At 52.0% G+C, this 16,890-nt stretch overlaps 1 protein-coding gene across 2 annotated transcripts in view; it reads right to left on the reverse strand.

Annotated features, from left to right (window-relative positions):
* The window catches only part of SKOR2 (SKI family transcriptional corepressor 2), a 54,304-nt gene extending 37,929 nt beyond the window's left edge, over window positions 1-16,375 (reverse strand). The window contains exons 1-2 of one of the 2 annotated variants that reach the window (XM_043444100.1): window positions 14,382-16,375; window positions 1-2,336 (exon numbers count right to left, since the gene is read on the reverse strand). The exon at window positions 1-2,336 is cut by the window's left edge and continues 297 nt beyond it. In XM_043444100.1, coding sequence (XP_043300035.1) covers window positions 1-2,286 — 2,286 coding nt within the window. In that variant the 5' untranslated portion in view covers window positions 2,287-2,336; window positions 14,382-16,375. Of the gene's footprint in view, window positions 2,659-14,381 lie in introns of those variants that run through there. The other variant, XM_043444099.1, reaches the window with a different exon arrangement.
* Between the last annotated feature and the right edge of the window lie 515 nt (window positions 16,376-16,890).

The raw sequence follows: 16,890 nt of genomic DNA on the forward strand, positions 1-16,890 counted from the left end.
CGTCTCCTCGTCTTCCTCGTCGTCGTCCTCGGGCTCTCGACCTTCCTCCTCCTCCTCGCCCTCGGGGGGCTTGTGGCCCTCCACGTCCACCTCCTGCTCCTCTTCCTCGTCGTCCTCGTCCTCGGAGCTGTCCTCGCTGGGGTAGCTGCAGCTGGTGCCACCGGGGGACAGAAGGCCTCGGGGGTGCGGCTGCGGGGCCAGCGGCGGGGGCGGCGGGGGCGGCGGCGGCGGGGCCGCGTGGTGGCGCTCGGAGCCCGGCTCGTCGGGCGGCGGCGGCAGCAGCAGCAGCGGCGGCGACGGCGGCTGCGGGTGGTGGTGGTGGTGCTGGTGCGGGTGGTGGTGGTGGTGGTGGTGGTGGTGGTGCGCTGGGGCCGAGTGCGGCGCGCCCGCGGACGCCCCGTGCAGCTTGGCCAGGCTCTCCGCGTCGTCTTTGCCGCCCACCGGCCGGAAGGCGCTCGAGTGGTGGTAGCTGCCTCCGCCGGCTTTGCGCCCCTCCAGGAGGTGAGGGTGGGGTGCCGCGGGGCCCCGGGCGCCCGCGGGGCCCGCTCCGGCGCCCCCGGCCACCGAGCCGGGGTCGGTCGGGGGCGTGGAGCCCGCACTGCAGTCCCCGCCGCCGCCGCCCGGGGGCGACTCGAAGAGTGGGTCGCGGGCCCCCGCGCCGCCCGCAGGAGGTGGCTGGCCGGAGCCCGGGCCGTTGGCCACGACCGGAGGGGGCTGACCCGGCGGGGCCGCCGCTTCGGCGCCCGCGCTTGCACCCGCGCCGCCGGGCTCGGCCAGGTCCAGGAAGGCCTGACGCAGCAGGGCCGGGCTTTCCCCCAGCGCGCAGCCGAGCGCCGAGGGCGGCTGCGGCGGGGGCTGTAGGTACGTGGGCACCGGAAGCCCGCCTGGGGTCCGCGGAGGCCAGAACATGCAGAAGGGCGGGTAGAAGGCGTCCTTGCGGCCAGCCGGCCAGAAGAGGCCCGACAGGCCGGCCTTGGGCGCCGCGCCCGCGCCGCCTGCACCCCCGAGGGCCTCGGCCGCGGCGCCCGCGTCCTCCTTTTTGTGGCACAAGCCGAAGGCGGCGGCGGCGGCTGGGAAGGTGTAAGGATGTGGGAAGAGGCCCCCGCAGCCCGGGAACTTCTGCAGCACGCCCCCGAACGAGCCCTTGCTGGGCACCGGGATGACCGGGTAGCTGCGCGGCCCTTTGGCGCCGGCCGCCGCACCCGCGCCGGTCACGCAGCCGCCCCCAGGGCCGCCCCCGGCCGCCCCGGCGCCACCCGAGGCCGCGGCCACCGAGAGGCTGGCGGCGGCGGCGGCCGAGAGGCTGGCGGCGGCCACGACGGCCGCCTCCTGCAGCGAGTCGTCGTCGTCCTCGAAGCGCGGCCGCTTGTGATGCGGCGCGTGCGGCGCGCCGGCCAGCTCGGCCAGAGGCGGCGGCGGCGGCGGCGGGGGGGGCGCCCCCAGGAGGTGCGGGCCCAGGAGCCCCCCGCCCCCGGCCACCGCCGCGGCCGCCGCCACCGCGGCCGCCTTGACCGAGCTGAGAGGGTGGCAGGCGGGGTGCGTGCCGGGCTGGGGCAGCGCGCGCTTTCGGCTCCCGCCGTTGAACATGGCCTTGACGTCCTCCCAGGCGAAGACGAGCTCGTCCTGGGGGCTCTTGTCCGTGAGCTTGAGATGACGGCGCCACGAGTTGAAGTTGGCTGCGTCCGGCTGCGTGTACTTGGCGTCGGGGGTGCGGTGGGAGTGGAAGATGAACTTGTTGGGCGAGAAGTACATGTTGCAGTAGCTGCATTTGATGCACTTGGCGCGCGAGCTGTTGTAGCGCGCGGGGATGAAACTGCCGCGGCAGCCCCAGGCGCACTCGTGCGAAACGTCGAAGGCGAAGTTGTCGGGCAGCTTGGGCGGCCTGTTTTCTCCTAGGAACGACTTGCACAAGCGCTCAGCCTCGCGCTTGGTGATCATGCCGCAGCGGCGCGAGGAGATGGGCATGGCCCCGGCGCGCCGCAGGATCTCCAGCTGCACCGGCGTGCACTGTACGCACGTGATGCCCAGTGCCACGCGGCGGTTGTGGATCTCGTTGTAGCTGAAGTTCTTGAGGAGAGTGTTGGAGATCTGCGCCAGGCATAGGCGCTCCTGCCCGTCGATCACCAGCGACACGATGGGAATGCCGTAGAGGATCACCTGGCCCACCTGGTTGGGTTTCAGGTTGGCGTGGCCCGGTCGCGGCTGGCTCAGCGCGTCGGGCTGGAAGGCGCTCGACGGCGATGCCAGCAGGATGTCGTTGGGCCCCGGCAGCGGGCTGGAAGCCATCTCCTCCGCCGGGGAAGCCCGGGCCGAGCCCTCCGGGTCAGCCTTGGAGACTGGAAGGGAAAGGAGAAAGCGTTGGCTAGAGCTCTTCAGTTTACCAAAGAGAGGGGTGGGTTGTGCGGTTAACTGAAGAATTATCATAGTAACGTCCTTCGGTTAAGATATAATTATCACTGGGCAAAGGGACCAAGTTTCGGACACAGGGAAGTCCTCTGTCTTAAATTTCTTCAGGTGATCCTTTGGAAACGCGGGGATTTTGAAGTACTTCAGTTCTAAATATCCCACATAAATTCTTACTAAGAAGTAAATTCACTTCCTAAGAAACTCAAGACCTTATCCCGGATTTATGGAAGCCATTAGAATAAAATGGCATGCCTGTTAGAAATTAGGAAGTAATGATGACAACTGTAACTAGGACAGGTTACAGAAGTTATGGAAAACTGAGGCTTGACCATTGAAACCCAAATTGTAAAAGAGAGACCATTCACATTTGCTTGAAAATAGATTGATTTTGGTTAAAACAATAAACCCAAGCCTTTTAAAAAAGCAATGTTTGTGGTATCTGTGGTTTCCTTGGGGGAAATTCACTGCTGGTTGAGACACAGCTCATTAAAGCAAACGAAAGCCCTTCTCCCTGATCTTTGCCATTAGATATTTTGATACTTCAGTTAGAAATTTTGGGGGAAAATGTACAGAGCTATATGCAAGGTTACACCAAAATAGGTGTTTCAAGTTTTCTAAAAGCTACTTGCAAAATTGAGTGGTTCTGGCTCTAATAGGTCAATTAAAGAGATGAAGTTGTAGAGTTGAAAATATTGATACTGTTTTCCTGTCATTTCCATGACAATGAGCAAATAAGTCCAGGCTAGAGTGTTAAGCCCAGAATCAGTGCAAAGAAACTGAACAGTCTTGGGGATCCTTACTGGTGGGCTTGAAAAGGCAAATTTAGGTGTAAGGTGAACCACTTTCTGTGACATTTCTTTTTCTGATTTGTGTAGATATCTCTTCACCTTATACCGGGAAAACGTGCCCCACGGTAGGGATAAACCTTGGCCTTGATAATCTGTGGGAGGGCTGAAAGCCGAAGCCCTGGGTTGGGCCTGCAGTAAAATTCCTGTCATCTCTGGTCAGTGGGGTACTTAATGGGGGAAAACAGCCAGTAAATTGAAAATACACCAAAAGCAAGCGAAAGAAACATTTGTGACGACCCTAAGTCAAAACAAGCAAAGTGGCTCATTCCCTGAGAAACCGACGGTGACGTTTGCACAGCTACTTGTCCAGGGCAACTGCTAAGAGTATGGTTTGCCCTGGAAAATCACTGGTGGCAGTGGCATCGCCACCCTCCCCCAAGTCCACTGGAGTTCGTTACTATAGAGATTTCACTGAATACACTAGCATACCGCTTTACCCAGATGGTCATATCCTTGTCCTCTCTGGGTTCCTGTGACGTCTATCCTGACAACCTTCGCCCTTCTGACCCCTGGATCCTCAGTTCTCATTACATTCCGTGGCCTCCAGGAAGGTTGAACAAACGCGATCAACGAGAGGAAAGCTGGGCTTGTCACTTCGGATGGATCAGTATTTTCCAGGGGACAGGGCGTTAAATGGCACCGTGATACCTGGGCCTGAAATAACCAGCCCTAGCTTTGCCAAATGGTCCTTCAGTGCTCATCCCCGCCCCCAGACAAGATTCTCATCTTATTAGACCCTGGGATAATGGCAACTCTTGCTCCGGAGCGGTGTGCTCAGCAAGCCTGGCCCTATCGCGGAGCTGCTCTGCCTTAGAAACCCGCCGCCTCCGCAGCGCTAGATCGGGCAGACGTGTGTCCGACTGGGTGTGATCCAATTTCACCCCAAGCGCTCCCAGAAACTCCTGTCAGAGCAGAGACACAAACAAGAGCTTTAGGTAGGGAGTTTTTTTTTGTTTTTAAAGTGAGTGAGGGAAGAAGAGACAATTAAAAGTTAGTTGATCCGAGGAAGCTGTCGAACTTCCTTATCCGACTTACGAGCCAACGACCCCCAGCTAAACTCCCCTGGCTCCCAAACCAATCACCACCGAAGCCTTCCGCTGCCCCTCAACCTCACCGGGAAAATCCCAACGCTGGGGATCCCAAATCATGGACCGCGAGCTGTGCGCCGAGTGGGGGCCGGCTGGTTCCGGCAGTACCTGGTAACCCCTAGCTGTCTTTACTCGCGTGGCTGCGGGCCCATCTTCCGAGGTCGCTCGGAGGCGAAGCATCCAAGCGGGTCCTCGAATCCAGCGGGCGGGACTTCGGAGGGCTCCGCGTGCAGATGCTGGCGCTCGTCGGCGCTAACGGCGCTGGTACCCCGGCCGGCTGAGAAGGACCGCCCGAATTGCGGCGCGGTGTCCCCTCGACCGCAGAAAGTGTGGGCGCGCTGAAACCGCGGCAGGCGAGCCCCAGGTGGAGCGCAGTCTGACAGCGCCTTTCTCTGTCTCTGAACTCGTGTCGGACCGAGGGGACGCCACCCAGCGGGCAAGGTGACGTCACCGTCTCCCTGACACTCCACATTAAAGGGCTGGCATGTTACAGGGAGGGAGGAGGGAGAGCGAAAGGCAGAGCGAGCAGATCCTTTCTCAGCAGGCACGAAAGCTAACACCTAAACCCACCAGCAATCGACAACAGCCTCTCCAACCCGGAGCAAGCGCAGCCGCGGTGCTGGAGCCGCAGATCTGATTCAGCCGTAGAGAGCCCTGTAGTCTGCGTGCATCCCGGGGACCTGGATCCTGGAGGCCCGGGATTCTAGAAGGACGCCTCTAAATTGACTGTATCCCTGCGCATTATCGTCTCCTCCCCTCATTTTTCTGAGCCACCCTCCTTTGCGAATGCTCCCTCGGGTACGCAGCGCAAATCTGTAGCCTCACTGTGTCTCGGAAGATAGAGGAACCGCACTTAGCCCGGGAATAGAATAGTTTCAGCGCTCCATTGAAACACTGTGCAATGAGAAAAGCGGGGGAGGAAGGGAGTTTCTGAATAGCGTGCCCAATCTAAAAACTTGGAAGGAAGCATGGAGAATGTCTTCACTTTGGAATATACATTTGCCCTTTTTTTAGGACAGGATGCAGAGCGGCATTCTCTATTTTGGAAAGTGCGACTGAGTGAGGACCCCAATGAGAGCATGTGTGCACTCATCAATCAACTTCATTCAGATTAGTTCTCTAACCCATTTTGTAAAAGCCATGCAGGCTACCTCAGCACAAGGAAAAGCTGAGACAAGAAAGCAGGAAGGGCCCCAACCTTGACCTGCACTTACACAAGTTGTGGATGCTCCCAGGGAAGTAAATTCTCAGGGAATTATGCAGAAGCAAGCCCTTTTAAGAAAAGGAAACAACAACAATAATGATGATAGGAAAGGACCATTTCCCATAACTTCCACAAAGAAAAGCACACATAGGATATAGTGAAGTGTCAGTGTATTACCCCCTAATGGATCAGCTGTTAGGAGTCAAAATGACCACCTCTCCTTTATCAGAAAGGGATAAAATTGCCTATTTAGAGGACATTCTAAGAAGAATACGTACAGGAGTGTGATTGGGAGATCTTTTAAGTTTTTCCTTTACTATCAGAGCCAAATTTTCGATTGCCGCCTGGTGAAACACACAGGCTTAGAGCTGGGTAGTCACACTGTGGAAATGGTTGAAAAAACAACCTCCACTAACCCAGAAGCCCGGCGGGACTACCTCATAGCATCAACATACCATCACTAAATTCGAGTATGAATGTATGAAAGCACTTCAAAAGGTAAGTAATACCAAAGAGTCAATTGAACAAAAAGTGAGGGATAGAGGAATTGTGGCTATTTTAAATGAATATGCAGAAAACAGTTTCAGAGCCACAAAAATTGTAACGTTTGTTCGAGCATGTTTCAAACGGCAGTGAAGTAATATTTCACCCAACTTCTAGTTTCTGAAGGCATTATGGGCACAAATTGGGCTCTGTCTTAAGGGGCTGGAATCAACCAAATGCTCCCTAAGTACCCTCTGAGCCTTCTATCCTAAAAGAAGGAAAACTCACAGGGCACCTGCCCAGCTCATTTGCCAAAAGAGCATCATTTTCATTCACAAATCCATTCCTGTGGAAAGCTGAAGGCTGCCCACCCACCTGCTCTTCTGGTTTCCTCGGCCTGATTCTGCCTCTTCTCTGAGGTCAGATGACAGTTTAGTCACTAAGCTGTGTCTGACTCTTGTGACTTCATGGACTGCAGGCTGCCAGGCTCCTCTGTTCATAGGATTTTCCAGGCAAGAATACTGGAGTGGGTTGCCATTTCCCTCTCCAGGGGATCTTCCCGACCCAGGGATCAGAACCTAAACCCCGATCTCCTGCACTGCAGGCAGATTCTTTACTGATTTAGCTATCAGGGAAGCCCCTGAGGTCCGAAGTCAGGTCTGAGGTCTGAGGTCAGGGGTTCACACAAAAGGAGGGCTCGGCTTCCTCACACTTCCTAGAACCCGGGCTACTAGAAAGAAAGCCTGAACTGCATGGAAAGAAAGCCTGGAAATGGGACAAATTTTAAGACCAAAAATGGGAAGCAATGAAAAGCCTGTCCCCTCATTAATGTACTACAGGGAGATGTGTGGTCGCTGCCAAGCAGGAAGAATCACGGGATCTTCCCTTTTGGTTTTGCTGTTCCCATCTGTACCCGCCAAAGGCTCCTTCTCCTCTACAGATCCCTATTAAAAAGAAAATTTTTTTGAAAAGAGAAATGGGATGAATCTTTGCCTTTCCTCCCATCCTTGGCACTCTGAGGACTGAATCCACACCTGAGTGGTACCTGTAGCCACCCCCTTACATCATCTTTCAACATAAACTTTTATACTTTACCTTGGTGACTTACTGGCCAACAAGCCTGAGATTTTTTTTTAATGCAAAGAAGTTTCATTGGAAAGAGAAATGTGTGATGTAAAGTACTTTTGAACCAATAATTCTAAAAATAGCATGGCATTTTATTACCCCAGGGAGTCTAGGCCGTCTGTTTGAGCTGTCAGACCAATCATATATTTGAAAGATTAAGGTGGAGAACTGTTATTCAAAGCTAGACTCTGCTCCAGCAAATCCTCACCACGAGTCTGGAGCTGGACTTTGGAATTACAGCCTGATTATACGTTTTGAGTTGGTGAGCAACTTTCTGCCACTCACTATCTCTCTAATTCTTTGCTGTCTCCTAAGCTTGAACAGGCCTCCTGATGGTTCTGCACTGCCTTTCCATTTTCTTCTTCCAGACCAGGGGAGCCTGATCCTTGTCAGTCCCTGTCCTGGCCCCTGAGAGCTTGGCAAGCTCAGGGAGGAGCAGGCGGTGGTGGGAGGCAGCGGGTAGGGGCCGAGTTAATCAATGCTTTCCTATTCGAGCTGACATGCATTTTACACGTCGGGACTCTCCTCAGCCGGCTAATTGATTCAAATTGTTTTATTGGTTAAACTGGTGTCACCCGCTTGCATGATCTATCACCGCACGGAGGAGAGCATTTCCACTCTCATCTCCGTTCTGGGCGGCTGCGGTTTACCCAGGCCAGGGACAGGTAAAGGAGCCCAGACACCGGACCCAAAGGAAAACCACAAACCGAGCTGGCTGCCTCTGAACTGGAGAAGCGACGCCTCGATGTAGGCGCACGCAGCGGGCGCGGCTGCGTGGATGAAGGTTTCCAGTTTCAGAATTTAACAGTCGGTTGAAGCGAACCCACACCTGACCGGGGCTTCCTCCACCTTGCAAGCTGACTATTTCCCAGAGGCGGCGTGTGATCTCTGGGGTCTGAGTCGAAGGCCAAAGCAGAGGAGCTGTCCGCGGTGCTGACGCGGTGCCGCGCTCCGAGGCGTAGCAGATCCTACGCCCTCCCGGAAGAAGCCTCCCAGCCTATAATCACTGGAGCCCTTAGATTGGCCTCTGGGCTCCAGAATGGCCTTGCAGACTTAAGAGGTAGGCAAGAGGCGACACAGAAACACACCCCCCACTTCTGCCACACCTGCTCCATCTCAAAGGACTCCATCTCCGGTCACTCCCCACCCCCACGCCTGTGTTTTGCATTGACCCAAAAGGAAGATAAAGGCCTTCATATAAATTCATTAAAGTCAGAAACAACAGATATTCCCTCTCTTTCTACTCCCAGCCTCGGTACTGGAGAGCCCATGACAGTACAGATCAAAGAAACAGCCTCTCTCTCACTCATTCCCTCTTATCCCATTCTCAGCTCTTAGGCAGAAATATTACTGCTTCCGTGTCCCTGCAAGAGGTGTCCTTGGCATTGATGCTTCTGCATCAGGTAAGGCAAGAAATGGTTTCCTGTTAGTTCCAAGTCTGCAAAAGGAGACCTACATGGCCCGGAACGAAACTGGAAGACTAGCAGAACTAGCAGGGATGGAAGAATTCTTGTATATCAAAAAGTACAAGCAATTCAGTTAGACTGAAACTGGGTACAAATTTCTCCTCAATCACTTAATAGTTGTGGAATTTTGCTTTGATACCTAACCTCCCTAAACCCCCAGTTGCTTCATCTGCAAAATGAAGAGATTGATATGTAACCCACAGGGGTGTTGTGAGGATTAAATAAGATAATATATGTAAAATGCTTAGCACACAGTAGTCACTTAATATGTGCTAGCTTTAAAAGCACTTTCCTTGGAGAATGGAGACAAGGGTTATACCTGAACAGTTCCAAGGTATGTTTGGAGTCTTTAATAGCTCCAGAATAAAAGATTTCAAAGGCATTTTAGTTTCATGGTGAGCAGAGAGGGAACCAGGTTCCCTGGAGGAACCTTAGTTCTTTTCATTAAAATTTTATCCTGCCCCCTAATTGGTCTAGTGTTTATTTTGTATACGGGTGGCCAGAACCTTAGCTTCTGTTTGTTCAACCCATTTAAAATAAGTTGATAATAAAAATTAGCAGTGGTAATTGCTGTAATGATAATAATTGCTGATAGTCCTTAGTTCCCCCTTTCTACCCAAAAGAGCTTTCTGCAACCTAGAAAGCTGAGCTTAGACTCCCTGGTTTTTCCTCCATTGCTCTGGCTGGAATTACATGAAGGAAACAAAGGACCAGGAGCAAACCAAAACTCATCCATTATGGAAGTCATAGGAGATATGAGAAAATCCTCGGAGCCTTCTCTAAAATACTATCCATAAACAGGAACCCTTTTCCTGGGGCCAGAGTATCCAAAGGGAAGTACAATGAGAGCACAGACCTAAAAATCTAAATCAGAATTGAGGAAAGGAAGAGAAAATGAATACATTTTGCACTGTATCCCAGCCCCAGTGACCCCTTCAGTTCCTCATGCAGCAGTGACTATGGGAATCAGTGAGATTCTTTCTTATCCTTCAAGCAAACCTTTATAAGAAATAAAAACTGTAGGAGAAGGAACCAATGTTTAATTTCCCTTAAAACATTTTCCCAAGAAAACTTGCCCTTGGGTGAGTGGCAGAGAGAGCTCTTACACTACCAGTTCACAGAGGCCAAGGACTAATGGAAACATTGTATACTGGACTTTCTCCTTTATAAAAAAGAATTCACATTGCTTCATAAGTCCTCACAAGCTTGTAAATACAGCAAAGTACACACATGCGCACATAGTTTACATGAAGTAGTAAAATCCAGAATGGAACATGAACTTGGTACACTGGGTGGTTAGTTAGCAAAGATTAGTGGACCAAGATAAAAGGCAAAGGAACACAAAATACCCAAGGACACACGTAAGGGTACGGATGCATGCTCCCTGAACATACCTAGGAATGTGCATCAAAGAGGGACACTGGCATAAGGAATAGCCCACTAGGCTCTCACCCTTCCTTCTCTTCTCCTTCCTCTTTTTCTCTGCATGCATACACATGTGTACCCGCCCCCTCCACTTCCCTCCTCCCCATGTTGGGAAGGAGGGAGTCCTTTGAAATGGAGGTGGTCCCAGCTGGAAAACCCCAGAGCTCATTTAGATCACATCACTTCAGGCTTTTGTCTCTGCTCCTGAATAACCTAGGCCGCTACAACAAAAGGATAGGCATCTACATGGAGTTTTCATTGGCAAAGATGCGTCTCAAAGATGCTGCTATAATAATGAATAACAAGGCAAGATGCTTGCCTTTTTTGATTGCCATTCCTAAAGAAGGGAGAGGAGAAAGGAGAAAAGGAAAAGGAGAAAGTGGAACAAGAAATAAAGACTGTGGGAGAGAAAACTAAGGCGAGTATTTTAGTGGATTTATGCAAAAAGAGTCTAACTGTATGACGACTTCAGCTACCACCAAGAACAAGAAATGTGGTTTGAGGCTTTAAAAAACAAAAAAACTGACTCTTTTGTTTCAGGGAAGCAATTTAAGAAGTAACTGAGGCTGAGGATGCAGAACGGGTGTGGAGCAGGATCTTTTATATCTTGAAGAGGGGAGGCAGAGGAATAGGAGTAGGGGGAGGGGCTGTAGACTGTCTGTTGACATGTCACAAGAGAGAAAATGACATAGATATACATTTAACATCTCCCCAGCTGACACTGGTGAAAGGAACCTTGGATTTTATTTCCTGGGGAAATGAAGACATTCCTTCCCCCCCTATTTCCTGTTCTTTTCCCTCTCACTCCTCCCTATTTGAAAATTTTTTCCTTTGCCATCAAGCTTGATCCCATTAGCTAATACATTATTAAACTATCATGTGCTCTCAGGCTGCCCAATAAGCATCATGACTTCAGCTTTCCTCCTGCCTGCAGTCGTTAGCTCAGTGGTAGCAAAAGGTGAAATTAGATATTAGCAAAATAAATCCCAGGGTAGAGGAGGGTAGAAATCTGAGTCATTGATTTTTTTTTCCCCTGAAAAGAATAGCAAGCACTGAATATTCAGAGAGAATATTGAGAGGAATTTTCTATTTTTGTGTACTTAAAAGTACTTTTTAAGCAAAAAGGCTTTCCCTCTTGAGGTTAGGGGTTCAAAGTGAAAGCAGAGCTAACCAGATCAAAGACAATAACCAGTTCCAAACTTTTGCAAGATGCATTATGGTATCATCGACAAACTCTTAATGTTGGCAAATAATTAAATTTTCCATCTTTTAGAACTGTGTAACCTTGGGTGTCTTAGAAACAAATTGTACAAACAAACCACGGAGATGAGCACTGAGGGTTTCAGAGGAGATATAATGAACCAACTTTAATTACTAACTTGAAATTAAAAATGTAATATACAGATTTAAATTTATTTTCACCTAAATTGTGTATAAAATTATATGGCTTTTGCAGGCTAAGAAATGCTTTGTAACCAGCCATGCTACTAAAAAGTCTGAAGTAGTTTCCAAAACCGAGTTCCCATACTCACACAGTAATAATGATACATTTATCATTACTGATGACCACCTACTGGGTAATTATTGCTTTGTTACTACTATTACAATCAAGAGATTTCTTTATTTACTGTTAACATTCACTTAAAACTGAATGTTAATGACTGTTCTGAATTCACCAAAGAGAGTTTTCTGTTATATTTCAGCAGTACTTACGTTCTGATTCAGAAATGGAAAACCATCTTATAACAGAAAGGAAGGTTGGGCAAGCACTCGGGCCCTCACCCTCTCGTGAGAATGAAAACAGCATTTGGAGGAATTCTGGAGCAAAATTTTCCAGCTCGGAGTTGCAAAAGGTTAACATAATGCAACCACTTGACTTGTGCTAATTATGTAAGTATTTTATTACAGGAGATTCATTCATTATTGATACTTGTTTGCAGTAACTTCCTGCTTGGGGGAGTTATATTTTATATGAGAAGTAAACAACCCTCGGCTCCAGGGCTGGCCTCCTCTCCTCCAGATCTGATTTCCTCCCACCCCTCTGTCTAGTTTCACAACCCTATTGGGTTGTTGTGTCCCTATTGAGGCAGAAAGACAATTCCCTAAACTGTCCTATTCTTTCTCCCTTTCCCTTCCCCATTCAGAACTTCCCAGTTTTTTAAAAGGTAAGAGCTCAGGGTTTGGAATGTTGGGATGGGGATAAGTAGATGAGAAAAACTGGTTTTAGTGTTTTTTTTCTTATAACACGATGACAAGTAAGAATTTTCATTAAAAATCTAGACTCCTTGAGGCCACCAACCTACTTTGGAAGCTCTTCTCTGCTCCCACCCAGAAAAGCCAGGCTGGCCTTTGGTATATCCAAATCTGGTCCTTAGGGAAGTAGGAGTGGTGGAAGCTGTTAACCAATGGAAAGGCTACAAAAAAAGGCTCCTGCCTGACCCTAAGTCAGAACCCAACCTCTCAGCCAGTGGTGGTTGCTACAGTCTATAATATTTTCTTCCCAGGTTCTGTGACAAGTTGTACTAGGAAAAGACAAGACTTTGTTTGCAGAATGGATTCACTGAAGGCCTGAGGATTGTGCTAGATCCTTGGCTTAAGGGTCCTCAGAAATTTCACTCTGAAAGCATATGCTGGCCATCTGAGCCTGGCCATCTGGTGAGAGGTCACTGTTTCCTAAAGGGGTCAAAAGACTGGCATTGGCCTCCAACCTAGGAGCAAGGGTTTCCTCTTGGGCTTTCTTCCAGATTCTGAGACCCCTGCCTAAAAGTCTCAGTTCAGAAGTGGGGTGAATACAAGGTGCCAGAGGTCAGCATGCTTAAGACCCTCAAAGAAAGTCAGGAATTGGAGATGACGGAGGGGCAGGATAAGAGCATTTAGCAGTGGTGTGTGTGTGTGTGTGTGTGTGTGTACTACCATGTTATTCAAGGTTCTAATGTGGAAAGATGAGAATGAACCAGCAAGAGGCTGAAGTCCCGAAATTTCAGACAGGTTTTAAAATGAATGAAATGGTACAGTTTGGGATGGAGTGAGGAGGTGGCTTTCGGAAGGTGCCTGCAAGCTGGGATTGGGCAGAACTTACCAAAGGCCTGGGCAGAACTGACGGAGCTCAAAGCCTAGGTTCACCCCTGCGTCTACTATTTAGCCTAGAACGTCAGCACTTTGGGAATGACAGATGGCTGGAGGGTGACTAGAGGTTCAGAGGGCTCTGGGAAGATAGGTCTGGGCCAGAGGGGAGGGAATGGGTAAAGTGCTGAGACTGGGTCTTGGATGGGTGCTCCAGGCTTGGTCAGCACAACCCCCATTCCCCTGGGTGCCTTGCTTCCCTGCTTCTACCCCATGACTGGGTGCCTGGGTGGAACCGCTCTGCCATCTACAGAGAAATGCCGTTCCCAGCAAGGCTTACTTAATGGTCCTTTAACAAACTCTTCGATTTCTCTTTGGCCGCCCTGGCTCTTCGGTGCCTCCTCCTCCTTCCTTTCTCCACTACCTCCATCAGTTATTTATGACCAGCGTTAATTATTCACGAAAAGAGAAAACTCCAGCTTTGGGAACTTTACTAGGAGCATTTGGGGGTTTCTGCCTTTCCCGCCTCCGGGTGGGCTTGAGTCTTGGGGATTTTCAGTTTGGTTGGATCCTGCTTTGAAGTGGGGAAAGAGAAGCCCAATGGCTGGGCACTGGGGACGCGGGAGGGTGTACTCCTCGTCTGGGTCAGCTCAGGCCTCTGCCTGCGAAGTGTAAACTCCGGGTCAGCGCCTGCTCTGCTGGCCAGGTGTGAACTCCCGGGACCGGAAGTTACCAGGCGCGCTCGAGGGAGTCGCTGTCCCAGCTTAGAGGTGCTGAAGCCACACGTGGGCTCTGGGGCTGCGGGCTGCGGGGGTGTGGGAGGGAAGATGCGGCCGCAGTCCCAGGCAGGGAAGTCTCTTTCCACAGCGTCTTGAAAAAAAAAAATCTTCTCTATCTCTCTCCAGTCCCCGCCCCACCCCCGCAAGTGGCACTAGAACGTTGTAACCAAAGATTAATTGCCTTAATCAAATCGACCCACCCTCTGCAATTAATCTTTTAGCAACAAATTAGAGACAATTTACCTCAACCTTCCGGGTCAGGCGGAGAGAGGAGGTAGGATAGGGTGGAAGAGTTTGACAAAATCCACAAACGGTGCGGGGTGGGGATTGGGAATGGGTGTGCGTTTAAAGCGAGGGGGGGTGGGGAGTGAGGAAGGAGAGGAGGTAGGGGTCAGCTGTAGGGCTGTGGCGGCGATCAGAAGTTCCTGGAGTCCCCTTCAACCCAGTTTTCTCCAAAGGAGGGGAGGCCGAGCGCGGAGGACGGGGCCACTTACCTGTCTGCGCCGCCCTCGCGGTCTTCAGCCGTCCGCGCGCGGTCCGCCGCTCCTGCCTCGCGCTCCGCGGCGGCTCTGCCGCTCTCCGCCGCCCGCGGTCCTCTGCACTCCCGCTCGCGGTCGGGTTTTCCGCCGCGACTCTGTCCCGTCCGATCTCTCCCGTTCTCTGCGGTCTTCCGCAGACACCTAGCTCTTCCTACTCCCTTCCCGGCCAAGTTCGTAAGTTTGGGGTGAGGGTCGCTCTTCTCGAGCCCAGCTTCTCCGCTTAGCTTGCTCAGGTCCGCACCCCCCACCCCACTCCCCAGCCCAGACCTAGGTCTCTGACGCCGCCTGTTGGTCAGGCAGGGCAGGGCAAGGAGAGGAGCGCTGCGCCAACCTCGGCTTCCCACCCGTTACCCTTCCACGCCCAGTGGTACAAACTAAGGGAAGGCAGGCCAGAGTTGGAGGCCTGATAACTGGAGCGGGGCCAGAAGCAAGAGGGAACAATTTGCTCTGGGGGCGTGCAGCCCGGGCAGGCAAGCTTGGGCTCCCTGCCAGGAGAAGGGTTATCGCAGGGCGCGCAGGTGCGCGTCTCTCTCGCTGCCCGAGGGCCTAGGCTAAAAGCCGGCACCCTCCCCCAGTCCTCTGGGGAAAAGACCACCTGAGGTGAGGTCAGGCCCGGAGGGCGGAGTCCACAGGGAGCGCTGATCGCGGGCACCCTTTATGCGTCTTCAGCAGGGGATGGGGCGCGGTGGGGAGGGGTGCCAGGAAACTGGCGAAAGGAGAATTAGTCCATCTCAGCACCACCAGGGAGAAAAGCTCTGGAACCAACTCATATGCTGCTTTTAAAAGTTAGCCGAATCCATCTCGTTATGAGTATCAGACGCTTGGAGGGGCGAGTCCAGTCGAAGTCCGGGGGGATGGTGGGGATATGGGCCACATTTGGGAGTACTGGGGTGTCACAGAGGTCATCTTTCTGGCTCCCGCCTGGTCTCTCCCTAGGCAACTTTCCAAACGCCGGTCCCTCTTCCCTTGGAACTTTGGGAAGCCTCGGTCCAGCCCTGGGTCCACGGATTGGAAGTTCCTCCCTCACCCCACCCCCCACCATTCTCATCCTGTCTTTTTCATTGAAAGAATTGATGGACTGTTTCTCCGCTACCCCCTCCTTCTCTAATAAACGCTTCCCATAGATTATTCGACGCAGAGAAGGAAGGCGGCTGCTTAAAAAACAAAAAGCCATAGCCCTAATGAGTTCAATTACAATGTGGTAAACACATTGCCTCTACGCTTTAATTAAGCCTGCTGCCCAATTTTAACTCATTAGTAATTCATTAAGAGAACAGCCCGGTGCTGGCGGGTGGAAGGCACCGCAGACCGACTGTGCGCCGTAGTCAACACGCGCGCAAGCCGCTGCCGGCTCCAGCGCTGCGTGAGAGCAAGTCCGGTTTGTAACCCTGTGACTTCTTGCACTAGACTGTCCTCTCCTAGATGCACGGGTCTCAAGTTCCCTAGGCTTGAGGCCGGGTTTGCAAACCTGTTGGGTGGGTAGTGGTGATGTGGGGCTAAACCGCAATGGCGGGGAAAATCTCTAGATTAAATGCGTCTTTCACTCCCAAAGTCAAATCTAGTTTCCGGTTATGGTGCACTTTCCCTCTTTCTTTCACTTTGTACTAGCTTCTGGGGGAAAATCTAGATCTGACCTTAGCGCCCAGCTCTGGATACCCGCTGCAAGCTTCGGGACCCTCTGACCCGGAGAAGCTAAGATATAAATCAAACAGTGATTTTCTTTTTCTCCGGGATGGGGGCGGGAGACTCGGAGGTGGCGGAGGAGACTGTTGGCTCAGAGAAATGGATATCTGAATGGTAAACTCAGACCTATTCTATCTTGCGATCTTTACGCCTGAGAGCAGGACTGGGGTTACAGCCACATCTGAAACTTTGTCAGTTGAGACCGGCCCTCTTTACGGAAAAGAAACGGGGACAGAGAGTTGCAGAATGAATTACGCACAGGCAACGAGAACTCTTCTAGTCTTTCCACGTAATAATCAAGGGACAGAGTGCAAACATTTCAACTCGAGTCGTTCCTCTCTCCTTCAGCCCCGCTTCCGCGGCGGGTTCTCGGAACAAAGTGCTGGCCTGTTCTGAGCGTCCCACCTTTCGGGTAGGACGGAACTCGTAGGTCTCTAGGCTCCAGTGTAGAGTTTCCAAAGAGAAGGGAAGGGCCAGTTTTAAGCGGTGCGGCTTTGGTTTACAAACGGGTCTTCCGCCCCTTTTGTATTTCTGCTCTGGGCGCCTTCTTTCGCTGGGAGAAAGAATTTGGCCTCGCGCGGCGGCCTACGGCGCCCGCTGGGTATTCCTATTTCTTTTCTCTCCGCGCAGGGCTAGCCCGGCTCCGCCTTCCGCAGGCGGCCCGGGACTCCCCAGGCTGTGGTCTGTGCGGACCGTCGCCCTGCCCCCTGGGCCTCAAGCAAATGCCAGAAGCCGTTTTCCCTCTACATCCTGAAGCTTCTCCTTAGGCTTGGCAGTGCCT

The sequence above is a fragment of the Cervus canadensis genome, chromosome 23 (genome assembly GCF_019320065.1).
Source record: "Cervus canadensis isolate Bull #8, Minnesota chromosome 23, ASM1932006v1, whole genome shotgun sequence".
NCBI lineage: Eukaryota > Metazoa > Chordata > Mammalia > Artiodactyla > Cervidae > Cervus > Cervus canadensis.